This window comes from Mustela erminea, chromosome 8, assembly GCF_009829155.1.
Source record: "Mustela erminea isolate mMusErm1 chromosome 8, mMusErm1.Pri, whole genome shotgun sequence".
NCBI classification, from domain to species: Eukaryota; Metazoa; Chordata; class Mammalia; order Carnivora; family Mustelidae; genus Mustela; species Mustela erminea.
This window is the reverse complement of record NC_045621.1, coordinates 555,775-583,020: the sequence shown is the minus strand read 5'-3', so window position 1 is coordinate 583,020 and position 27,246 is coordinate 555,775. Positions and strand designations below refer to the sequence as shown.

Here is a 27,246-nt window from a genome sequence, read left to right as displayed (position 1 = left end):
CACCGTGTGCTGGAGGTCACAGTCCTTCATACACACCGTGTGCTGGAGGTCACAGTCCTTCATACACACCGTGTGCTGGAGGTCACAGTCCTTCATACACACCGTGTGCTGGAGGTCACAGTCCTTCATACACACCGTGTGCTGGAGGTCACAGTCCTTCATACACACCGTGTTGTCTTCAGTCGCACAAGTGTCTAGTTTACGGTTTCCTCCGTAACGTGAAGACAGTGACGGCTCTCTTATCTCACTACACGCATCAGAAACAGGATGCAATCTCATCTGATGTTGTGCCAGCGAATAACTTTCCTGTGCTGTTTTCAAGCAACCCCATAAAAAGATTCAAACAGAGAGACTCAAGAAAAATACAGAAAACCTAAACGGAAAAAAGCAAGACTACATTCCTGTCAGCATTTGAATTTGAAAACATTCTCCAGTCCAGGAGTCGTCCAAACCCTGCTCGTCCTGATGTTATCTTAGGTAAACAGGCTGGAATGCAAGAGCAGGACGCCTGTTCCCTCAGCCCGCTTCCTCCGCGGAGGGTGCCGGTGAGCTGCACCTGCCAACCCTGCCTGACTGCAGGGGACTGTATCAGATTACCAGTCTGATTACTGTAACTTAAGGATTGTGACCATTTTTCTTGAATTCAGTGTGCAAATCTGAGGGTTTTTTTTTTTTTTTTTGCAAATCTGAGTTTTTAAGAATAAAAATGCTGATTTTATTCAATCTCATAAACTTCCTGAGAACGGGAGAAAAATATTAATTTTCTTAATGCTGTAAATTTATGTTGCTTGCTTGTGCAGCAAACTACTGCATAAATCTTTATTAGGAAATTAAACTAATCACAGAATGAGAGAGAGAGTGCACGTGTTACGTGGTGGGCAGGCGATAGTGAAATTAAGTGGTGCCACACACTGAGGGAATATTTCTATTTAGACTTTATTAAATACAACTTTGGGCTAGGGAACCGAGAGTCAAGAGTAAGGGGACAAGGGAAATACAGATCAAACCACAATGAGATACCAACTTACACCAGTCAGAACACCTAAAATGAACAGGACAGGAAACAATGTGTGTTGGAGAGGATGTGGAGAAAGGGGAACCCTCTGACACTGCTGGTGGGAATGCAAGTTGGTGCAGCCTCTTTGGAGAACAGTGTGGAGATTCCTCAAGAAATTAAAAATAGAACTTCCCTATGACCCTGCCATTGCACTCCTGGGTATTTACCCCAAAGATACAGATGTCGTGAAAAGAAGGGCCATCTGTACCCCAATGTTTATAGCAGCAATGGCCACGGTCGCCAAACTGTGGATGGAGCCAAGATGTCCTTCAACAGATGAACGGATAAGGAAGAAATGGCTCATGTATCCAGTGGAATATTACCCAGCCATCCAAAAGGATGAATACCCACCATTTACATCGATGTGGATGGACCGCGAGGGCATTATGCTAAACGGAATAAGTCAGTCAGAGACAGGAAGTTGTCATACGGCTTTCCTATTACGTGGACTGTTAAGAATAGGGTAGAGGACCGTAGGGGAAGCGGGTGACTGATTGGGAAGAATCCGAGAGGAAGACAAACCACGAGAGTCCCGGAAACAAACCGAGGGCAGGAGGGTGGAGGGACGGGGTAACCGGGCGAGGGTCATTCACGGGGCACGTGATGTCATGAGCCCTGGGTGTTACGTGCAACTCAGGAATCAATGAACACTACATCAAAAACTAAAGATGTACTGTATGTTGCGAAGTTGAATTTAAATAGAATAAAAGAAAAAGGTGACAAAATAAAAGTAGAAAATTACTGCTTAGGGAAATTGGTAGAAATAATGGAAAAGTAAAGAAGAAATAAGGTGGAAGACAGGCTCTACAGGCTTCATATTACAAAACAGAAACAAGTCATATAGATACTAAAACTGAAGTGAAGCTTAGAATAGTGCTTCTGAGTTGGAAGATCATAAATCTATGCCTTGTCCAAAAGCGCTTGCTGATGTGCAGACAGTGAGAATCCCGTTTGCCCACACCATAGATGAACATTGTCAATATTGTGGTCGTCAAAATATGACGGTGAGACAATGTTGAATATTTGCCGCGCGTCCGATACTGCTCTCTGTCATCCTGCACTGACTCACTCCACTGGACAGTAAGAAAGCTCGGGGCTCGGGGGCCTTAAAGATCTTGCCTGTATTCTCGGAGCCGGAGAACACGCAGGGAAGGACCTGGACCACAGCTCCGTCCGTATTCCCGAGTGCATGGCCCGGGCCGGCTCCCGCAGGCTTCGGAGAGCCGTCCGTGGACCACACTTCCAGAGCTGCCTCTGGCAGCGGTTTAGTTTGGGGCACATGAAACTAACCATGGTGGGGATATTTAAACCATGAAAACGGCAAACACTTCAGATCAGGGAGTCCCCCCGGAGCCAGATGACCGCGTAGCGCATCCCTGCCGTGGACAGACTGCCTCTGACGGACATTCTCACAATTCTGAAGTTTTTTGTTTTTTTTTAATCCCTTAGATTCTTGACATGGCAGAATCAGAGGAGAACACTGATGGCTTAAGTCAGTTCGGTTTCTATACTAGAAATAAAATCATGACAGCTCAATATGAATGTTACCAAAAAATTATGCAAGACCCGATTCAACAAACAGAAGGTAAACATGATAAACTTTTTAATTTTAAATGCGTTTGATGTATTTTTAAAAGAAAACTACTCCATTACATCATTTATGGGTTCTTTAGGTCCCTTACTAAAAATGGATTAGTTGTTAGCTTTCCGGGCATGTGTGCATTCTCAATAATACATGAACATTTTATGACATAATTTATCTTGCTTCTTTTAAAAAATTCTACTAAGAAATATGTGTAACAGAAACATTTTTAGTAAGAGCTTTTATGGTACAAAGATATTTAAAATATCAAATGTGCATGTTGAACTAAATCAGTGGCCAGAGATCTTCAGTTTATGTAATTTGTATTTGTCTTTTTCACAACCTGCTTGATAGGAGTCGCACAACAAAATTATAACCTTTTTTTGTATAGCATGTGCTTTGCATAATATATTTGTAGCAATGCTAATACATTCTAAGTGCTTCTGTTTCTATTAAGATATTCTTTAGATATTTTTGTTACATTACTGAGGGACTGCGAAATGCCAGATGTTTGCCTAGATTCTTAAGATACACAGATGAGTGGCACAGACAGAGTTGCCAGATTTAACAAAAACAAACTAAAAAATCAAAAACAAAACCAGGCTCTATATTTTATCTGGCAACCATAAAGACAGGGTATATCTTCCAAATATAAAATGCAAAACTCACAACGAAACATACCAAAAATGTAAAGACTTTCACTATTTCTAAATTATCAGTGGAAACAAAGATCTTAAAATTTAGAGGGAAAAATTTGATGGTATAATATGTAATGTTTCTTATATAAACAAAATGTTAAAAGTAGTTTATTATTGATATTTGTAATTGACAGAATGAACTTGTTTGTGAGGAAAAAGGTGATTTTCCCATACTGGGCAACATTTACCATCTTAATGAACAATTCTTCTTGATGAAGAATCTTAATGAACAATGTAGTTTGTTTATCTTTGGAGAACTATTTAGATACAACTATCCAAACATTTTTTTTCAAAGATTTTATTTATTTATTTGACAGAGATCACAGATAGGCAGAGAGAGAAAGGGGTGGGTGAAGCAGGTTCCTTGCTGAGCCGAGAGTCCGATGCGGGGCTCGATCCCAGGACCCTGGGATCATGACCTGAGCCGAAGGCAGAGGTTTAACCCACTGAACCACCCAGGTGCCCTATTATGAGAAATTTATCCAGTTAAAAATATCTTTGAAATATAGAGACAATGACAAAATATCTGGTATTATATCAATAGGGGTTAAATTGTCAAGTACACGAATTGTACACAAATTCTCTGTTAATCCCTCTGGCTTCTCACTTTATTCCATTAAAATCCAAGTGTTGTAAGTTCAAAATGATTGAATGGACCCCTTCCAGATCACGTAAATATATGTAAAAGCAGCCTCAAATCTAATTGTTGAACAACAGGGAAATCTTTATGAGACAATTTTGTGATACAATGATTTTAGAATAACAGTAATCAATCCTTCTGCTGGAGCTTCGTAACACACTTTGTAATTTTAAATACTCTAGAAAGTCTTGCAATGAAGAACTGTCGTTATGTTCACTTTGTGCTTACCAAGTTTTTTGACCATAGAAACTCTTTTAATGGAATACCTACTCCTGTCTCGCTCGAAGGCCGTACAACACAGTTTGAAAGTTTCTGGGCCCTGAAATCCTTCATACCACCAGTGTGGCCATTAATTAAATAGAATCTTTGGATCAGTGATAAGACTTATTTGCGATGCTTTCTATCAGGGAAGTCTTCTCTGATGGGCCCCCAAATGTATTTTATTCAGTAACATGAATGCAGACTACATGAATAAGTGTTTGAAAAATCACAGGAGAAAAAAAGTAGACAATCTAAGTTTTGTTTTAATCAGAATTATTTATACTTTCAGGCCAATAGAATTTTTCTGAGATTGTGGCACAAATCTGTTAAAATAATAAACATCTCATACAACATTCGGGCTTTTATCTATGAGTGCTTGCCTGACGAGGTGGAAAATTATTTTCTTTGATTATAGACTGTTAAAACTTTGCAAGCTGGCCATCTCTTCATGCCTTTAAAAAATTTTTTTCCGTGTAATAGGGTGATAAAAGAAAATTGTGAGAATGTTAGACTCTCCACTCATTTGAAAAGTAAAGGAAGGCAAGTAAGAGCTAGAATCTGGTGGAAAGGTCCAAATATCTGTTAGGGTCAACGTAGTGGAATGGGAAACGCTGGAGTATTCTTTTTTTTTTCCAGAAAATACTAACACCTTGCCCTAGGAACACAGTTTCTATGATAACACATTTTCCAATTTCCCATTAAAAAAAAAAAATTAAGTGTAGGGACACTAAGTAACTACTACCTTTATGGTTAAGGACAACTAGCAAAGACCACTCAATTTACTGAGTGAAGAGCTGCCTTTGAGAATTGCAATTAAAGTTAAACTTCTAAATATACTCAGATATTTCTGAGTGGAATTTAGCAGTTTTTCCAATAGTTACTCAGTGAAAAGTTTGAGGAATAGCTACAGATCGTATATGTCGTCTTCATGTTCAGTCGGTATTCCCGTCGGTTAACCCACCAGGAGGATTTGGATGTCTGCAGGGGCCACTAGAAGCTCTAGCAACCGCTGACGTTTCCTCCCCCTCCAGGCATTTACTGCAACAGAACCTGGGACGGGTGGTTGTGCTGGAATGATGTCGCCGCCGGAACCGAGTCGATACAGCACTGCCCCGATTACTTTCAGGACTTCGACCCATCAGGTAAAAGCAGAAATTCATCTACAGACCCGCTTACATTAATTAAAGAAAATTAAATAAGCCCCAAGTTAACTAAATTACTGTCTACTTCTTTTCTTTTTAATTATAAAGAAAAAGTTACAAAAATCTGTGATCAAGACGGAAACTGGTTCAGACACCCACTGAGCAACCGGACGTGGACCAACTACACCCAGTGCAACGTGAACACACACGAGAAAGTGAAGGTGCGGAATGGGCACAGACCGACACGCGGTCCACGCTGCTTAAAACGTTAGCTGCTGGTACAGACTGGAGGACATTTCCTTTGTGTTCTGCTCGATGTTCATAACACACTTGAGAAAAACAGTGGAGAAAAGTCTTTGTGGAAATAATCGTTCCTTCCGTCATGATGAGGAGGAAGTAACCCCGTTAGGTGACAGGGTGTCTCCAAGCCCCTGTGTCAGTCCTGGAGTTTCAGATTTCCCCCAGAAAGCGGACTTTGGAAGCCTAAGAAAAGGGACCCTTTCTGTGGTGGGAATTTTGAGAGTTAAGTTCAGGAATTGTGCTCAAGGGGACAAGGCAGCCCAGCAGGGTCTGAACGGCCCTCTCTGCCCCTTGAAGGCAGGCTGTCCTGCCGCCGGGTTCCAGGGCCTTCCCACATTCCCACTCTCAGCACCACACGCAAAGTCAAGGCTAGTCACGGTCTGTCACCGAAGCTCTGGCAGAGGTGCCTGCACGTATGTGCTCGTGGAGGGCACGGACGAGCTGGTCAGGGACTGAGGCCCGGCCCTCGATCAGACTCCCTGCTGCTGCCCTTGAGCAGCCCGAGGACCTCAGGCGAACGATGACCGCTCTCAGCCTCTGCTCCCTGTAATATGCAATGAAGACAACAGTAAACTCGCTCAAAGTTTCGGTATGGAGTGACTTAATACAAGGAAAAACCTTAGAAAACTACAGCACAGAATGAGCATTTTATAACTGTCCGCTACCAGTATAACTATAAATCATGGATTCTTTGTTGACTCAGAAAAGGGTTTAAAGAGAATTATAAAAATACACAATACAATAATAAGTTACAAATAGATGGAATATAGAAAAATTAAAAAATCAGAGGAAAAGTCAAAATCATGCGAAAGAACATATTTGTACGTTCGTATCAGAAGCTCCTATAATTACTATATTGAGATTTGTCTTGGAGTCTCAAATAGTCAAAGGAAAAAGAAAAACCCAGTAATAAAGAAAGCTCTATCTAAACAAAACACACAAAAATAACTACAGAGCATTTGATTCAATGTGCACAAGGTGATAGAGTGGAAATTGCCAATATCTTTCAAAACATAAAATGCTAGTTTCTTATATTACACAACCTAGATCAATAAAATTATTCCTGCCTCTCATACGACTTCTAATTTCTTAAATAAAAAGGGCACACAATTTGTAAATTTTGATGTCACTCGATAGATTTGCGTAGCTATTCTTCATTCCAGACGTATTCACATGTCTAATACAAGCCAGATGGCGAGGCTCTCAGAGCACGTATCCTCAAAAACACAGCTTACTCTATGGAGCTCAGTTTTGCACAGGGAGGTCATAGTACTGACACGGCCCTCACTAGTGCTGTTGTTCGTACGACTTACAGACGGCGCTGAACCTGTTCTACCTGACGATCATCGGACACGGGCTGTCCATCGCCTCACTGCTTATCTCGCTCGCCATATTCTTCTATTTCAAGTAAGTACATTAACATGCTTCCAAGCTGACCAGTTGTCATTGGTGAATGCGGGGCCATGAGCGTGTTTCCATCACGTTCTGATAAAATGTATGAAATATAGGCGACTTATAACATTTAAAATAAATTGAATGTCTAAAACAATTTGAAATATATCGAACTTAGCTTTGTAAAATATATAGAGCAGAGACTGATGAAATCTGAAGCCCAACTGTACAAAATCAGTAGATAGGAATAAAGTCAGGTAGTGAGAAGAGGGCCGAAATTCGGTCAGTTTTGTATGTGAGTCTATCTGTATTTATTTTAGTAACTGCCCAATATTATAGGACATCTTAATTGAATTTTCAACTTCTAGGTCAATTTCTGTGTTAGTATACATGGTCCATTACAGAAACTGGCATTTTGTGCAAATAATGGCAGTGGGATTGAATACATATTATTAAATCAATGATCTAAGTCTGTTATGGTTGGGTCACTTTTCCTCGTTTGGGACGCGTTGTTCGCACAGTCAGCTCGTGGTTTGACTTTTATCTGAGATTTACTTTCTTCTTTGGGAGGGAGAGTCAGCCCCCATTTCCTAATTTAACCAATCCACAGGTTATGCTTTAAATTGATGGGAAAGAAATTCCAAAATGCGAATACAATATTTTACGCATTAACACGGTTTTCGTAATTTTGATCGCCACCGATGATCACAACGCAGTGTGACGCGCGTCGCTGTGTCCCAGTGCGGCCGCGTGACCCTGTCACGGTCCTTCCTCTACGTCCTCCTCCTCCTTCTGCACTTTTCCTCTTCAGCAACAGTCTTGCCGCACGAGCAGCTTCAGACCGGCTGGAGTAGCGCACGTCAGATACCAGGCAGCCGGATGTTAGCGACCTGTGTAACTACAACACCGGCTTTTGGCCCACAGTCAATCAGATATTTAGAGTATATTGAATAATATCTGACCAGCCACGGTCTCTCCTGACTTCAAAATCACGGGATCTAGAGATTGCATCAGAATTGCTGTTTTTGGAAACCTGTACCTTTTTAAAAATCTTCAAGATCAGTTACTTTGAGGAATCCTCATAGATACTTTTTAATGGCACTTTTGATTTAGAACATTATCTAGGCACCATTAGAAAATGACTTTAAAAAACTCCCCTCTGAATAAAGCTAATTAAGCATCTGTGTACACTTTTATATTTGACATGTTTTCTTTAGTAAATTATGTAAAAATGTATCAAAGTCAGTTGAAAAGAATTTTTATCCTAAAATACAGAAAACATTTCTTAAGGAATTTAATTTACTGTACCATATTTTGCAACTAGTTATCAAAAGGTTCTTACTGAAAACAAATTTGTTACATCATATCAGTTGCTTATATATAGCTTAATACAACTTCATGACTTCACTCTTCAATATATTTTCTCCTTAAACAATATTTTTTAAATGAACACTGTCTTTGGAGTAAGAAAACTTTATGATTCTATAATAAATTAAAACCGTCTGTTCTAAAAAACAGAAAAAAAAACATTTTTCAAGGTAATAATTTTTATTTATTTTTTTATTTAAAATTTTAAAAAAGGGTTTCAATTATTTATTTGAGAGAGAGAGAGAGCATGAGCAGGGGGAGGGGCAGAGGGAGAGGGAGAAGCAGGCTCCCCGCTGAGCAGGGAGCCCTCAGGACCCTGGGATCATGACCTCAGCTGAAGGCAGATGCTTAACCAACTGAGCCACCCAGGCACCCAAAGGGATAATTTTTAAATGAAGTCCTCTGGTCCATAGTGCTATATAACTCATGCTAATTGACAAAGTGAAGCAATGCTCTGAGGCTAACACACTTATTGGTAAAATAGGGCAATGAAAATTAGTTAATAATGACTTTGTATACCCAAAATGAAATTAAAATTTCAAATTCTTATTTAGTATAATAAACAGTTTCAAAAAGATATAGTTCATTTCTTTTGTCATTCATGAAGACAGAATATTTACAATTTAAAAATACAAACTGCCTAGGGGAACCCTGGGTGGCTCAGTTGGTTAAGCAGCTGCCTTTGGCCCAGGTCATGATCCCGGGGTCCTGGGACCAAGCCCCTCATTGGACTCCCTACTCAGTGGGGAGTCTGCTTCTCCCTCTTCCTTTTCCTGCTGCTCTGCCTGCTTGTAGGATCTCTCTCTCTGACAAATAAATAAATCAATCTTAAAAAAATAAAAAATACAAACTGTCTAAATTTGAAAATATGACACTCTTGGCTCTTAGAACTAAATAATTAATTAATTGCTCTTAAATTTATGCAATACTCGTAGAGGTCAGATTTTTAGTTTATGAAAATTACATACCTACCAGACCATACCGTACCATACAAACACACTGAGAGAATGAATTTAAATGTAACTAATATTAGCTAAGTTTTTTAAATATGAAAGCTCTTACAACTATGACTGAATATAAGGATAGCCTCTATCCTAAAATCATAAAATAGAAATAATAAGAATTGTTTAACACTATCTCACAAATCTTGGGGAAAAATTACAAGTTTTAACTATTTCTAACCTCAGGAAAAGAATTCACTCCTTATTCAAAGACAAACTATAGTCTTGAGAAATATAGAATGAAGAGATTACCTAGTCCAACACCTAATTTTCTTTGTGTTCTAAGTCGTTAACTAAATTATCCGTACTTCCTCCCAACCTCTGTTTTTTTCTGCTTGTTAGTAATTTTATTTGACTTTAATTATCTTTTATAAATGGAACACTTGGACAGAAAGAAGTAAAACTACAAATTAATTTTTATTATACATGCTCAGGCTTTATATAAAACATGAAAAACCCTCTTCAAGTTAAGACCTACATACAACATTTGAAGTGTTTTTTTATATGTCTGGACACAGGGTGTTAAGAGTGTTCTCTGGACACATACCTGACAGATACCACCTCTGTCTTTCACCTGCTGTGCATCAAGTTCTTTCATTTCTGTAATCCTGAATTTCCCATCTTATTCTTTTTTAACTTCTTCTTTTTTTTTTAAGATTTTTATTTATTTATTTGACAGAGAGATCACAAGCAGGCAGAGAGGCAGGCAGAGAGAGAGAGAGAAAGAAGCAGTCTCCCTGCTGAGCAAAGAGCCCGATGTGGGGCTCGATCCCAGGACCCTGAGATCATGACCTGAGCCGAAGGCAGACACTTAATGACTGAGTCACCCAGGTGCCCCTCACATCTTATTCTATCAGTATTTATGTCATAGATTCGGCATAAAGACTAACATAGTAAATATTCAGTGTTAAGTGGAATGTCTAATTTGGAAATGTCTATTACTGGTATACTTATCACTCTTCCTTATTAGTCCATTAAAATATTTTTTTTAAAGATTTTTTCTTTATTTATCTGACAGAGATCACAGGTAGGCAGAGAGGCAGAGAGAGAGAGAGGGGGAAGCAGGCTCCCCGCTGAGCAGAGTGTCTGATGTGGGGCTCGATCCCAGGACCCTGGGATCATGACCTGAGCCGAAGGCAGAGGCTTAACCCACTGAGCCACCCAGGTGCCCCAGTCCATTAAAATATTTTTATGTAAATATTCAGCCCTGCTAGGTGCACTATACCAGTGGGCACTTTAAAAAACAAAATTAAAAAACACAATTTATAAAAAAATTGTTATAATTTTCACCTAGGAAAATAAGTAAACAGTGAATGAAAAATTTTATTAAAGTTATTAATATAATTATATCAGAAAATTGTGCTTCATTAAACTAGTCAAAAATAATAAAGCTCTTTATGCCCATAAGATACCATCTGGCTTATTCAGTACTTGCAACCATAGTGATGAATCTGTAACCTTTGATTCTAAGACACTTATTTCTACTACATACTCCTCAAAACCATCTACCACAACAGTCGAAGGTGCCGTCTACCGAAAACAACCGTCCACGACCAGCAAGTGATGGAAAGAACTGGAAAGAACATCACAAAGTCAGTCCCATAGCAGCCCAAATCATCTCTGCTTTCCTTTTTTTAAACACATTCCAGGGCTTAGCCTAAGGCTTTGCTCACAGTAGGCTCTTGATACATTTTTGAGGAATGAAAGACATGGAGCAACTTGGAAGCTTATTTCTAAGACTGACTTTCCCATGACTTATCTATGACCTTGGACAAGTCCCTTGAGTTTGGCCTTTGTTGTCTCCATCAACAAAGAAAGGAACTAGAGCACGACTCCTTAAAATTCCAATCAGGAGGAGGATCTGTATAAAACGATATAGGGTACTCTGTAGCTGGACTGAAGGAAGATACAGATTGCCTCGGAAGATGCTGAATTGAAGGGTTAACTTAAGACAAGAGCTCTAGAAAGTTTAACTTTCTTCCCACCAACCTGGAAGCATCCTGTAGGAGTTGATGTTTCACGTGAAATCACTGTGTACTGAAAAGCTACCAGTGTCTCTTCTCTGCTGCTTGCCCCATTCCCCAGAATGCAGTCGCTCTTGCTTTGTCTTTGGTAGAGGTAACATTCTTTTGTGGGTCTGTTAATCCGGGGTTAACGACCTATCCTAAGAAAAACCAAGAACCAAACAAAACAGTTGATGTAGGGTGCTGTTTGTCATGTTTATTTAGACAGAGAAAAGTCTCCTACTCATCCATGCTTTAAATTAGAAACAGAGAGCTCCAAACACTATTTACCAGATATACTTCAGTTTTATATTAAAGCCAATTAAAGGAAAGAATCAGAGTGGGAGATAAAAAGAAAAGGAACTGAAAGGGAGGGAACAGACTGAGCTTTGGGATTTGCCAAGCCCTAAGAGGCAATGACTCTTACTCATAATGATCCTTAGAAAAACAAAGCACAACCCTTCAGATAAAAAAAATAAACTTTACCAGAATTAGTTATAAATTATATTTTAATTACTGTTTAAAATTGGAGAGCGGAGCAAATCTGGCTCTTACTTTCAACCCAGATAAAGGGCTCCATCTTCTTGCACATACAACATCTGACTTGTATGGAGAAACAATGGTTCTTTTTATTTTTGACATCTTAATTGTTGTCATCTTTTAGACACTGATTCCAAGTAATTTCAAAGCCACGTTGCATATTTGCAACTATATAGACAATGACGTCATGTTTAGGTAGTTGAGATAGTTTTAAATAAAATTCAACAAAAATCTATCCAGTTGATAGGCTAAACTTCCTTAATAAAATGATCCTTTAATGCTTATATTTCTGCTTTTCAGGACAGGTGAATCACGCTCACCTTTTCTTCTCAGATCATGTCTGAACATGCCCCACCAATGCTGCGAACGCCTCTCTCAATTCCAGTTCTTCTTATATCTCTCCAACTAGAACCAAGTATGGTTTTCCTCTTTAAGCTACACATTTCCTCCTGAAAACTTCGTGGTTCAACCTTCAAATCAACTTTAAACAAAGCTACCTAGTCAAAGAAATCCTCCATAGCAACCTAGAGAACAAAAAGTCTTAACTCTATAAACCATACCCTGATGTTTTTGTTTTGGCAAATTAGAACTTTCACTTCCATAAGTTGTTGAAAACCGGGCAAGTCTGCCATCAGAGGTTGGACAATGGCCGAGTTCAGAAACAATCAGCAGGTGGCCCTGAATCACAGGGCTCAGGGCTACCGGTGTTGTCGGGCGTTCTCAGCTCGTTGGCACGCGTCCGTCCTTGGAGGCACATTTCATTCCTCTCTGCGTCCTAGGCTTCCTTCAACCTAACACTGAATATTGGTTCATTCACCATAATTTCTCATGTAACATTTTATTAGATCATCTCAGTCTATTGCCAAATTAATGAATTTTGATCCATGTGCTGAAACGCCTATCCTCCTCAAACGAAACATGGTGAGAACTGAAAAGTCTTAGTTGGAAAGCTCTTCAGAAACGCTTGCTGCGGTTATGTAATAAAGCACTGTAACTCCGCATTCGTGTCCCAGCCCAGTAGGGCGAGAGGGCAGAGCTAACGGGTTTACTCTAACAAAACCACTTCCGCTTCAACGTAACCGCTGTCGCCGGTTTGCGGTGAAGAGTCCCAAGTATGGAAACATAAAGTGAATAACTGAATTAAAGATTCTGGACTTATTTTAAACAGCAAATTTATTATTTAAAGCTATAACTGAATGGTAAAGGTTACATATTTCTGTTAATCTTTTTTGGTAAATATGCAACTTCTTTATAAGTATAATCTATTTTGTTGAGCAAGTTGAAACATAAGTGCTATTTAAGCATAACTACATTTTCATGGGAACAGAATGACAAATCCTTTTAAGAAAACAAATGATCCATTGCTTGAGGTTAAAAGGATCGTCATTGGAATGGATTAAAACTTCATGATTTGAACTAGAGAACATAAATACTATTCCTTTGCCCTCCTCAAAGTCATAATGTATGTTGCAACTGGGTTTTCTACTCTTGTGGGCATAGTTTATTTGGCTAGACTGTGCCCACAGACATGACTACAGAAGAGGAGAAACCACAGTCCGTCCTCCAACGGCCGCGTCCTTGTAGTAGTTCGGGAAGACAGAACCCGGGAGTGACTGGGCAGTATGCTGCTAACATGTGCTGCCAGAACATTAAAATGTAACACCAATGAGTATGAGCCTTCTAATCAAAAAGTCTTTTAGTAAATTATGCTCCTCAGTTTTCTTCATCTTAGAATAGGGGAAAAAACAGTGTGGAGTCTTGCCTATGTCTTTCCTCACATAGTTCTTTGTGCCCTGTAAAAACTCTAAGCTCAATTTTTTTTTTTTTTTTCAATGCTTTTCTCTCCTGTTTCAGCTCTATCTTGAGTCTCCCCTCTGGCTACAGTCTTTATTTCGTAATCCTATTTTGATTCGTAAAACGCATATAGCACTATCAGGAATTACCTGATGTAACTTGTCTGTTTATCCCCCATTGCCGTGTGAATGACATCTAGAATATTCACAAGTGTTTCCTCAAAATCTAGAAATAGTGTACAGTGTATTACTTATGCATCAATAGTTACAGTGATTAAATTAATATGAAAAGAGACAAAAACCTTACATTTTCTTAAAATGCAACATTCAAATTCAGCAGATGACTTAATAGGGTTGTAATCTGGAGCAACGTACTTACATTTTACATTTTACTAATGACGCTTCAAGGGGTTATTATATGACCTCATGAATGTGAAGCCCTTACCTTTGTGTCTGGGATATTCTAGAAGTTCAGTAAGTGGTGACAGCTGTTATTATGAATTTTATCTTTGAAACTTGGGCGAGTGTAAGAGTCACAGGTATTCAGAAAGCCCATTTCTTCCCTCAGTTTCCTCCCCATTAGAAGACCAGGGAGAGCTGTCGCCTCGGGCAGCTCACACATGAGAAAGCCGTTTGGCCCCACGAAGGGTGCCTGTCTGCTCCTCGCACAGCCCGTACCCATCAGCTGTCTTAACGGAGGAGCCGGCGGAGCCGCGAAAGGCAGGGGTTGGGGAGGAGGGAGTGTGACGGAGCAAGAGCAACCACTTCCCTCCAGGACTTCCACTGACCACCTTGGCTGGCACTCTTGTTCTCTCTAACCTGATCAAGACGGTCGCCGGCAGCCTCAGAGGAGCCGTCGGTATCTACCCTAGGTCACACCTAACCAGCTGAACCCGTCGACTCAGTGTCCCCTTCGGTAGGCAGAAGGTGGCCACGCTGCGTTTCCTTTTCGGCCTGCTCTTTAGGCAGGGTTCCCACCGGCACGAGCTTTCCTCCTAGTACATGGCTAGTGCTGTCTTGGGAACGCGGCTCATCGTTGGGAAACTAGACCAGCTACACTCGCCTCAGAAAGCAGGACTCGGCAGCTTGGGCAGCTCTTACATGGCTTGTATTTGCTCTTTCTGTCATTGGTTCTGCTCAGGGCTAGGACCGAGTGAAAGTCATCTGGAAATCTCTGCCTCACACCCAAACGGGAAGCAAAGGCAAGTGTTTTGCTCATGTTGTGGCAGAAGTTTGAATACGGAGCCGCATAATACTTGGGGCCTGATGAGGTACCTGGGTGGCACAGTCGGTTAAGGTCCTACTCTTGGTTTCAGCTCAAGACGTGATCTCAGGATGGCACGTCGGAGCCCTGCGTTGGGCTCCGGGCTCGGTGGGGAGTCGCTGGAGAAGGTCCCTCTCTCTGTCTCTTTGCCCCTCCCCCCCACGTGTGCCTACTCTGTGTTTCTCAAATAAGTAAGTCTTTCAGACCTGGGTCTGTATGATAATGAAAGCGGTGACGTGGAGACAGCTCTGGGAAGGATGAAATTCCTTGGGAAACAAGTCAGTTTGCTTAATCTATCACCCTTCATCATAGGAAACTGTCTTTCCAATGCTAAATTCTTTTGCTTTGTCACAAAAAGATGGCAATTCACTGTTTCATTGTGCTACGTAAATTATAGACAGTTTTAGATTACAAAGCTGAACCTTGATGCTACTTTATTATTTCTGAGAGGAAACCCTTAGAGAACTTGACAAAAATCAGCCATAGGATAACTATGTTAAAAAAAATAATAACACTTATGTAACACTCACTGAACACGGTTGAGATATTATGCTGAGCAGTAGACACTCACCTGACGGCCGGTCCTAGGAAGTACCATTGTTTTCCCTATTTTACAGATGCAGAAACTAAGGATTAGAGTTTTCAAATAACTTTCCCGAAGTCATAGTGTCCGGAGTTAACATAGTTCAGATGCAGTCTCTGATGCAGGCCCATTTCGAAACCCTCTTTGGAGCACGTGTCCGACTGGGTGCTACCCACACCTAGTTGGTCCGAAGGAGAACAGAAGCGCGCAGAGGGTGACGGCTGCTGACACGCTTCCGTTCGCCGCCTCTAGCACTCTGCTTGTCCCACTGCACACCGAAACAGTGCTCTAGAATAAGTGTATGTAAAACTATGAAATGGAGACAATCCAAACCCACAAACCACATTTTCTATTCTGTGGTTATGCTCGGATAGAAAGAGGTATTATAACTCATAAAGAAAGCAGAGAGCTTTTTGTAAAACATTCTCCAAGTGTATAAAACAATTGTTTTAATATTTTGAGTAAAATAAGTACATTTTAAAACTTAGAGTAGGTGAAACTGGTTTCAGGTTAACATCTGAAAAAAATACCTGGGTATTTTTAGGTTTTTATTAAACAATCCAATGTGTTTATTACCAAGTTCATATTTTGGTTTCCACTTACCAATTGATTTTATTCATACTGATGAACTTACATGTGTTAATGAATATGTTTAGAGAAAAACAACATGCATAACTAGAAAAATTTGAGCATTTTTACCATTAGACATTGATAGAAAACGTATGTCAGATAGCATCTGTCTGCATTTAAGTTGCACAAAACCTAGAGGAAGATGGAAGAAACCAAAACAATAGCCCACAGGCTAACATTATAGACAGTTGGACACACACAACACAAAGTCAGTCTGTTTTGCAATGGTTCAGTTCGACACAACCATACGAACAGCTAAAGGGGATACCAAGGTCTCTAAAGCAGGAGTGTTTAGTTTGCATTATACAGGCTAGATTATCTATGTTGACCGTATTAGTCAGATGATTTTATAAAAATACACGTTATTTCTGTATTCTGAAATGATTCCATGAATGCTCTTCAGTATTTGTTTGGTTTTTATATTAAATATTTTATTTACAATAAGATTTCTTTTTTTTATTTTAAACTTTGCCCATAATATGGCATTGTTTTGGCCTTCAAAGGGGAAGATACAGTATATCCATTTACCACAGAGTAAGAGAGCAAAAAGCAGTTTGTTTGTTTGTTTGTTTGTTTGTTTTGGCTAGTGAACCTATGATAACTACATCTTTAGAAGAGCATAGATGCCAGCAGCTCATTTTTAAGTCCTTAACATTCAAACCAGATCGAGGTGGGAGGAGGGTCATCAGAAAAGTGGGAATTCTGAGAGGAGCAGAAATACACACTATCAGACAGGAGAAAAGGAAGCTTAAGTGTACACAAAAAATTGTTTTCACTGAACTACAGTTAGCATTTCATTTTACTTATTTTTCTTAATGTTTTATTTATTTATTAGACAGACAGAGATCACAAGTAGGCAGAGAGGCAGGTAGAGAGAGAGGAGGAAGCAGGCTCCCCGCTGAGCAGAGAGCCCAATGTGGGGCTCGATCCCAGGACCCTGAGATCATGAACTGAGCTGAAGGCAGAGGCTTACCCACTGAGCCACCCAGGCGCCCTCTTTGAATGATTATTAATAAAAATAAAATATTTGGTTTCTCTTGCCTTTCAGGAGCCTAAGTTGCCAGAGGATTACCTTGCACAAAAATCTGTTTTTCTCCTTCGTTTGTAACTCTGTTGTAACCATCATCCACCTCACGGCAGTGGCCAACAACCAGGCTTTAGTGGCCACAAATCCTGTAAGTAAAATGAGGTTGTGCCTCTAGGTTCAAGAGGTTAGAGGGAAAGAAATGTGAAAGGTGGTGAGAGCGGGGTAGCGGGCAGGGGGTCCTGATATACGTAAGTGTGTGTAAGCACCCGTGTATGCATTTGAGGTCAGGCATCTGAGAGTAGTGTATCTGTACTCTAATCTATGAAGGTAAATACATCTCCATCTTTCCAAGCTAGAGAGGTTGAATACCAGGAGGAGGAAAACATTTCTTGCTTCAGTTATTTATACATGCTGTACACAACTTCACCTCGTTTTATGCGAGAGTCCTCCTGCTGGTGGGACATAAGGGTTTATGAACACGTAACATACACTCCATAGAATTTAAAAAATCAGTCAAAACAACTAGCTACAGATGTTAGAAAACACAAGGCATGAAAATAGAAAGATTTTAATTAGTTCACACACAATGTTACATGAGCTTCAGGCGTACAGCCGAGCGATTCGACAGCTCCGGACGCTTTGCTCACCACGAGTGTAGCCCCTCTTGACCCATCGCCCGCCCAGGGTGCTGACGGTGATCTCTGTGCTGTGTCCTCCGTTCCCACGACTCACTCACTCTGTCACCGGAAGCCTGGATCTCCCAGTCCCCTTTACCCAATTTGCCCATCTCCTGCTCCTCTACCCCCCACCCCTGGTAACCGTACATAGTTTGTTCTTCTGTATTTTGGGGTCTGTTTCCGGAAGCACCATTTTTAGGATGAGTATCAAAAGATACATAAAAATAAATACAGAGACTGTCATAATACAGAAGCCATATTTTAAAACATAAGCTAAAATTTACTTATATAAATGTACATACTTTATGCGAACTATATGCATATGTGAGCTGTATCTAAAGTATCTGCATAAATAACAAACATCTTTTCAAGTATTTAAAATTATCTGTTTCCTCATGTTTACATTATCCACACTACAGTTTTGGATATGGATTTGTGGAAGACTGTATATATATGGTGTCCATAAAGTAGTTTTTTTTAAAGATTAATTTATCTAGTTAATGAAGTCACGGAAAGGAAGGAATTTTCACTCAGTGGGTCAATAAACAATACTTTCCTATGTGTTTTACGTGTGTTTTAGGGTAATTTCCAAAATCTAAAATTCCCTGCATTGTTTGCACATGTGTATCCGGATTGCTTGATCTCGTGTGTGTTCCACTCCAGTGTCACTGGGGGAGGAAACACCCTGGGATAGAATTAGCAACATAAAAAAACGGGCCGGTGACCTACCGCTTTAGAGCAATTTTCTCTAGAGCAACGAGATCAGACGTTTTGCCATGAAGCTGCAGGACAAGAGATTCCAAGGCTCACATTTAGATAAAAGGATCTTGTGTTTAACATACAAATTGCAAGCTGTAATATATTTTTAATATATTCTTGGAAAATTTATTATGTTTGTTTATATCAGCAATGCCCTTCATAAAAACTCTTTTCTGAAGCACGTTTTAAGTTATTTTTGTCATAGTGGCTCACAGATACATTTTTTACATGAAATCAGGAGCAAGAAACCCAATTAGATATGCATGCCTAAAAACTGCTTCTACATAAAAATGTTTCCAGATAAACATCTGAAGCAGAAGTCTGTTATTTCCATATAATATAGCTGAATAATTCATTTTTACCCTTGAGAAGAAAGACTTTGTTACTATAACGTGATATTTGACATCAAGGTACTGAAAGTTTGTCACGCCAATGTGTTTAAGGGAAGAACAGGTTTTATAAATGTCCTACAGCAGAAGGCTTGTGTGTCATCGCGAAAACAAACTCGGAGTTACAAGACTTGTGTTCAGGGTAGAGCTTTGACTGAGGGTGTGCGAATATTAGCAAATCACTTCACTTCTCAGTTTTCTATCTGTAAAATATGTGACGATAAATTATGCCACACAGAATTCAAGATTAAATAAAATAACATATTAAAAATATTTTAAACTAACTAATAGGCACATGTCATGATTACTGTTCTATGAGAACCCAATATTCATTTTCTAGCGTATCTCCCTTCCAATTTTCTTTTTTGTGGAGAAATATTTATTTCACAAAAATGGATAATTGCCTCTAAATAGTTATTGACCAGACTAGAGCCATTGGGAGTAACGGGCCACATATTTCTGAGAGAGTTTTAAGTTTATTTATTCTCCTCTCTAAGGAAGCAAAATCCATCTCCTACGCCGTCATGCTTATTTTACCCTGTATTTGAAGCTTCCTCTTCCGATCTCTTAAAGAATAGAGAAGAGAAAGTGGGTATCTCAGGAAAAGAGGAAAGAAACCATAACTTTTTCTTCTTTTTACTTACATGAAATCATCAACCTCACATATGAATAATATAAAATATGAGCCCATTAGGTAATTATTTACTAAGTAATTGCATTGGTAGCAGTAATATGGAAGACTTAATTATTGACCATTTTTCATTAAAAAATGTATTTGGAAAATACACATCCACTAGCTGTAAGTAAGTTCGGAATTTACACAATTTCCTGGGAGGTATACCATTATAATCTTTAGAGTCAGTGTTTAAAACTTTAGAAGCCCCATCAGATCAGGATTGGAGACTGGCATTTTACAAATCAGAATCGTTAGTATATAAGATTTCGCAGAGAGGAGAGAAAGTTCCATGTTTCTATGTAACTAACCTAAACTAGACCATTGCTTTACATGTGAATTCATGAACAACTAAATATTGATGGCTTTCTTTTTTTTCTCACAGGTCAGTTGTAAAGTGTCTCAGTTCATTCATCTTACCTAATGGGCTGTAACTACTTTTGGATGCTCTGTGAAGCATTTACCTACACACACTCATTGTGGTGGCTGTGTTTGCAGAGAAGCAGCACTTGATGTGGTATTATTTTCTGGGCTGGGGTAAGTGCCATTACGGGTATCTGCTGACTCACTTTTTAGAAAGCTCTTAGGGGATGCAGAACTCCTTTGTGACAAAAATATACTTATTATTAATAATTCTTAACAACATCAGGTGATTAACCTTTGCTTATTGCCGTAAATTGAAATTTTTAAACAAAGAACCACTGACTCATTGTTTTCACAGTCGCAGGTCAATAATATGATGTTGTTGGGGTTTTTTCTATTTAGTCTTCCCAGTGTGTATCTGGCTGCGTGTGCAGTGGCTAACATGATAGAACTGGAATCACGAATTGGGGATCTAGTCTTCATACTGTTTGACTCTCCTTTTTCCTTTGTCCAAAATGAGGGCATTTGGCTTAGCCAGCTTTGAAATTCCAGTCAAAAAGTTTTGTTTTTTTTTAAATGTCATTTTATCTTAAGAACAGAGGGAGCAGTAATTGAATAAAGGCGCACAAAAGATCTATTTTCCACACAAGCTCCTGACATAATATTATTCACAATGCAAATGATACACTTAACATATTTCCCCCTGTTCTTTCAGTTTTAGTTTTACTTCAAGTTAGTTAACACACGGTATTATATTAGTTTCCGGTGTACGACGTAGCGGCTCGCACCTCCATACATCACCCTGCAACTGCTCTCCTGGGTCCCGCACCTGTGTCAGCCACCCCCGGCCTCTCCTCTGGGAACCGCCGGTTTGTTCTCTGTGATTAAGAGACTGTTCTTGATTTGTGCCTCTAGTGCACTTTTAAAAACAACCAGAATAATTCAAAATACGAAATGCTGAAAATGAATTCAGCTGGACTGGTTTCCAGAGACATAATTGAAATCACACTCATGTCTCATATGTCCGTCTACCTATCCGGACAGCAGGCACGGGGACATAAAGACGCACACGCCTCAGCTTATGCAGTGCGGTTGTGTAGCTCATCTTCATGAACATTTCTTCAGGGGCGCCCGGGTGGCTCAGTGGGTTCAGCCTCTGCCTCCAGCTCAGGTCTTGGTCTCAGGGTCCTGGAATGGAGCCCTGCATCGGGCTCTCTGCTTGGCAGGACGCCTACTCCCCCCCCCCCCGCCCCACACCCCACCTGCCTCTCTGCCTATTTGGGATCTCTGTCTGTCAAATAAATAAATAAATAAAATATTTAAAAAAAAAAGCATTTCTTCATTTCGTGATGGAAAGATCTGATTTAGAACAGTAAGAACATGAAAACACCTAATACATAAACCCTCCCTCTCACCTGATCCGTCTGACCCTTGTCCACGTCAGACCATCAACCGAGCAAATGCTGGCCAGTCCGTATCATAGAAAATACACCTGACTTCTTCTAAGCCTTGGGGCTTAAACAGCACCTTTACGGACTTAGGTTCTGAAATGCACAGATTCAAAATGACTTCTATTAGAAGAAAACACACAGAAGACACACAAACCTGAATATATAAATACCTGATATTTGCCATATTTACTGCTGACTATGCAGGTAATATTTACTCATTAACTGTATAGTGACCAGTTATTTTTGCTCCCGGAGTCCTCTGAGATGCGTGTTTTGTGACCACATTATAGGAATTGCATCTACAGAGAAAGTCGCCTGTTAATTTTCTTTTTGTTTGATATTTACAGGATTTCCACTGATCCCTGCTTGTATACATGCTGTTGCGAGAAGCTTATATTACAATGACAAGTAAGATAATCTCTCTTTCTGATTTCTACTGGAACTGAGTCAAATGAAAATCTTCGACATAATTTTGCTGTTTTTTCCCCCAAGCTGCTGGATCAGTTCTGACACCCATCTCCTCTACATCATCCACGGTCCGATTTGTGCTGCGCTACTGGTATGTAACACAAATTTCCCTTGCTGCGTCACTGTTCACATTTCAACTGTATTTCCTGAATCCTCGGGCCGGTGGTATCCTTCAGGATCCTGGTGGCCGTAAACGACAGGCTCGCAGTGTTTAACTGAACAGAGTCTAATGAAGACGTTAATTTGAAGTGTTGGCAGGAAAGGAGCTAATTCGTCGGGACGGCCAGGCACCAGGGACCGGCCGCAGGAAGCTCTTAATGGCTCTAGACCGAAAGAGAGGACACGACAGTGCTGTGGGGTTTGGGCTGGTGCTGGGAGGTCTGGCCTGAGTAGGGAAACACAGCTGCTGCCCAGACCACAGCCCGGCAGGGAAGAAGGCGGAGGAAGAATTACTCAGACTTCTCTCTTCCCTGATTGCTCGGTCCTTCCCGCTGGCCCACACAGCAAATGTCGGAAAGCAAGAAGCCTGGGCAGGGGTGCACTCCTTTGTGGTGCCTCCGAGCTCTCTGGGACACAGAGCAGAGCAGAGAAGGCCAGAGGAGAGATCTAGTGAGCGGGAATGTCACGTGGGAAAAACCACACACCTATGTTGGTGATAAGAGTAACAGTGCAATTAAAAAAAGATCTTAATTTGGAAAAAGAAGTTATTGTTTCATTATGATACTGATCATCACTCAATGTGAATACACCCATCGGGCACTTTCAATTATGGTTACAGAGAAGCGGAAGTCACATTCAGTGCTTGTATTAGGTTGTGTCAGTGGGGAAATAAATTCATGCACATTAATTTTGTTTTCATAAAGCCTTAGAGACCAGAATGCAATTACTGCCCAAGATTATAATTACAGCTGATACTCAGTTGTACAGAGACACATAAAGGTGTTACATTTCTCAGTTAAAGTTCAGAACTTCCTAATCCTTGTTTTCAAATAGACAAAGATTCTTCTGTTATTTTACTATATTTTCTAGTTGCAGTTTTGTGTACAATTATGGTAGACTAGTGTTCGAGCCATTCTCAAAAGCATGTCACAATTAGAGAGAAACTTCTGGAGGTTGAAGGCGTGGCCTTGACTTTAGGCAATTAAACTAATCACTCTGCATTTCAAGTGCCTCATTGGTGAAGTAAAGAAGATGATAATAGTGATTTTTAATCTTTTTTTAACATTTGCTTCAGGGGTGCAGGTCTGTGATTCATCAGTCTTACACAATTCACATTTTTAACAAGGAGTCCAAGGAGTTAATAACCATAAAGGACTCAGCCTGGCATGTATAAACCTCTCGGAGCACCTGACCTTGTTGTGTTTAAGCTCTCGTTGCCTTTGTTGTTTCTTCTGTGACGAAGGAATAATGAGCATAGACACCACACGGGGCATTGTAAGGGTTAAGTGAGATCTACCTTATCAGCAGAGTGCCTCGAATATAATAAACTCTCCCCAAACATGCTTTAAAACGTTTCTTGTAATTTCTACATGATACTACGATTCTGCTCTGAGGACTGTTCAAAGAAATAGAGACACTGTTCGGGCCACCCAGGAGCTTACAGAACAAATCCGAGGCAAAATGTTATTACAGGAGACCTGACCGATTCTTCAGAGGGGCAGTGGGAATGCCCAAACCACAGAGGTTCAGGGAATCAAGTAAAAGCACCTGGCAAATGACAAGTGTAATCGCGCTCGCGTCGCCCGTGGAAAGGTCCCGCCACGCGGCTTCTGGATGGGCAGAGTAGACGGGACAGTTGACAGTGGAACATCACACAGAGATACAACCCACCGAGCCGCTCTGTAAGAAAGAAAGTGAAAATCCACATTCTTTGCATAAAAACATTTTCATCTTCTTGGGCTTAAAAAAAGAACAGGAGCCTATTTTTCTAACAGGATAAATTGTTCCATCTTTGTTTAGGTTCTACGGCTCTTCACTGGTTCTGGCCAATTCCAAGGTCTTGGGAGGGGCCTTAGCAATTGTTTATATGGTCACATGCTTAAGTACAAGTTTTATAAATAAAATATTTCAAGCTCAATCCGTTTCTTTCCACTCAGACTTCCCCTGTCATATTTCCTCTTGAGCAGGACGGTATTCAAGCGGCTGTAGCACTTTTGAGCTCTTGCCAAAGGGAAGTTGAGAGAGGATACGTTTAATTTGTGTTCAGTGAGGAATTTGTACGTCAGTCCGGTGCATGGGTAAGGGGTGGCTGGCTGTTCCAGTCCGGGGTGGCTTCTAGGAACCCTCCGGCAGTCGCTGTGCTGGGGTATGCCGCTTCCTTTCATGACCCGAGGGTGGCATCACGACATGAAAACGCCCTGTGGCGCCTACCAGTTACGTGATCTTCAGGACACCGGAGCAAAAAGATCTGATCTTTTACTGGAGCAAAAACAGGTTTATTTTCTTCCCCTTAACTCGTTTTGCTCTAAGATACATGAAATTCAGATATAGTTCATCTGAAATTTAAAATTTTTCTTCCATTCTTATTCAAAATAAATGGAAGTATTTGCGTACAATAAAGGAGAATGACTTCCCAGTTTCACGTTCTAACATCAGATTTGTCGTTTTGGAAAAGCACTTTGCATTTAGAGATTTTCAAAGAATGAGCATCTAAATTGCAACATTTCTACTGATTTTATAATTTATGAATTTTGCACATAAGGATTATAAAATATTTTATATTATAAATTTATATGCTGATGAAAGGCCATTATTATATTTTCTTCCTTGGGCTGGTAGTAATTTCCATTTAGTCAAAACTTTAAAACAGCCATGAGTGCTGAGGAAGGGACTCTAATAGGATGGGCAGGGGAGCAGCTGCTGTGGCGTCTCGTCATGTTTCATTCCTGCACCTGTCGAAATGGCTTATTCTGCCTTTGTCTTCAGCAGAGACATTCCTGCGCCTACAACCATGTTACTTTTCATAGATGTGTTTCCATCGGGATTGTAGTGAATTGGGGAGCATATGTTCCATTAGGTTCTCCAAGAATAGTAGTGGACTATTTTAATGCCCAGTTATTCTCATAACACGAGCCTTAAATCAGCAAATATATGTTATTTATTCACTGTTTTCTGTATTAAATGAGGTGCTATCATTACCCTTCCAATTTGCTGAGGTGAGCAGCTAAAATTGCCTGCAGCGTGCAGTTCAGAAGTTTTAGATCATTGAAGCACAGATTCCAGGAGTGAGGCTGAAGAATAAGGAAAGAGGGTGTGGTGTCATAACGGAAGAGCCCAGACGGGGTCTTCCGGAGCCAACATCCACAGTCTTACGGAAGATGCAAAATATGGGCACAGAGAAAGCGAGCGGCATGAGAGGTATTGACTCGATGAAGGCACGGCAGCGGTGTGCACGGTGGGCGCGCACGAGATGCATGAAAGCAGGCTGTTTCCTGAGGAGCTTAGTTACCCACCTTGTAACTGTGACGTTTCTAACTCCCTTTCAAAGAGAATGATTTCTCTCAAGGAAAGCTTTTAACACACGTAAATGTCATTAAAGAAGGTAACTCACAGGAAGCCCGTGGGAGGCCAAAACTGTTAACTCGGGAATGATCTAGGTTTAACATGACCTGGTAGCTGTTTGCTCGGCCTCCTTGGAATGATAAAGCAGCTTACGGAGCTATCTTGGGCAGTTGTGAGGGTCACTGTCGCAAAAAGAATCACAGGAAGGAGAAACCAAAAAAACCGAAAATGATTATTATGGTATGATACATACTTGGAAAGGACTAATATGGACAATGATGCAGAGGAGACACTTGAAAATTAGCATTTGTTGTAAACAATTCTTTGTTTCAGCTGAAAATGTTCAAAGACTTAGTTTTTGGATCATTGCAAAAATTTGAGAAAACTGCATAAGAAAATGAACTGAGAAAAACACTCAGGTGTTCCTTAACTGAATGCGTCCCACAATAATTCCACCATAAATTCTATTTTTGTAAAACCTAAGTCCATTAACACTGATGTGCTTGTTAAATTAATAAAGCACAATTCTAGAAACGCAAATTAACATATTAGGTGTGTATTCTCTGCAGGAGAACATATTCGTGTACATTGAAAATAATCTATGACTTATAAAATCAAAGAACCCTTCAAAATGCTTAATATTAAATATGAAGGAATTCCAATATGCCATTTCATTTTTTTCAGGTGAATCTCTTTTTTCTATTGAATATTGTACGTGTTCTCATTACCAAGTTAAAAGTCACTCACCAGGCAGAATCCAATCTCTACATGAAAGCCGTGAGGGCGACGCTCATCCTGGTGCCGTTGCTCGGCATCGAGTTCGTGCTGATTCCGTGGCGGCCTGAGGGGAGGATTGCAGAGGAGATATATGACTACATCATGCACATCCTTATGCACTACCAGGTGTGGTACTCTTGAATCAGGAAGGCAGCTTGTGAAATTTGGTATTAAATTGCTTATAGCTTTGGTTTAGTGGGACTATGTATGTAGCAAGTTGGTTGCAAACAATGTATCTTTTCCATTTGGAATCAGAAAATTCTATTTTTCTTTTACAGGGTCTTTTGGTTTCTACAATTTTCTGTTTCTTTAATGGAGAGGTATGGTAATCATTTTTATTCCTTTTATCATTTTATATTTGCAATCTATCTTTTTCTTAAGAAGAAAGACAAATTTATATTCCTTACGGATAATTACTCCAAATTCGGTTCTGATCACGAAATAAATATAGAATCTCTTTTCATGGATGAAACTCTATTTCCCAAAGGCGTGGGTCATACTGGAGTTCAAGAGCAGGGCAAATCCAGCCCCACTTTGAAACAGTCCACCAGGGGCGCCTGGGTGGCTCAGTGGGTTGAGTGATTGCCTTTGGCTCAGATCCTGATCCTGGAGTCCCAGGATGGAGCCTCCCACTGACCTTTCTCCTCTCATGCTCTCTCTCTCTCACCCTCGCTCTCTCTCTCTCAAATAAGTAAATAAAATCTAAAAAATAAAATAAAATAGTCCATCAGTGATTTTTGTCATGTAGACTTTGACCTACATTTTGCACTAATCCCATTAAGTCTGGCTTTTGTCCTAGGTACAGTGTACTAGACAATCCTGCACCTCCTAAAACATATACTCTAAGAGGAAATAGAATTGGCTCATTTTCATTTCCCCCTTTCTCTGTTTTTTGTTTTGCCTGGCT

At 40.2% G+C, this 27,246-nt stretch overlaps 1 protein-coding gene across 1 annotated transcript in view; it reads left to right on the top strand.

Moving 5' to 3' along the window:
• The window catches only part of CALCRL (calcitonin receptor like receptor), a 73,305-nt gene that overhangs the window by 40,185 nt on the left and 5,874 nt on the right, over window positions 1–27,246 (top strand). Inside the window, 12 exon segments of the mRNA XM_032354107.1 lie at window positions 2,507–2,642; window positions 5,270–5,380; window positions 5,489–5,601; window positions 6,996–7,087; window positions 17,303–17,429; window positions 20,165–20,192; window positions 20,195–20,233; window positions 20,236–20,316; window positions 21,941–22,001; window positions 22,086–22,152; window positions 26,247–26,465; window positions 26,618–26,659. Coding sequence (XP_032209998.1) covers window positions 2,507–2,642; window positions 5,270–5,380; window positions 5,489–5,601; window positions 6,996–7,087; window positions 17,303–17,429; window positions 20,165–20,192; window positions 20,195–20,233; window positions 20,236–20,316; window positions 21,941–22,001; window positions 22,086–22,152; window positions 26,247–26,465; window positions 26,618–26,659 — 1,116 coding nt within the window.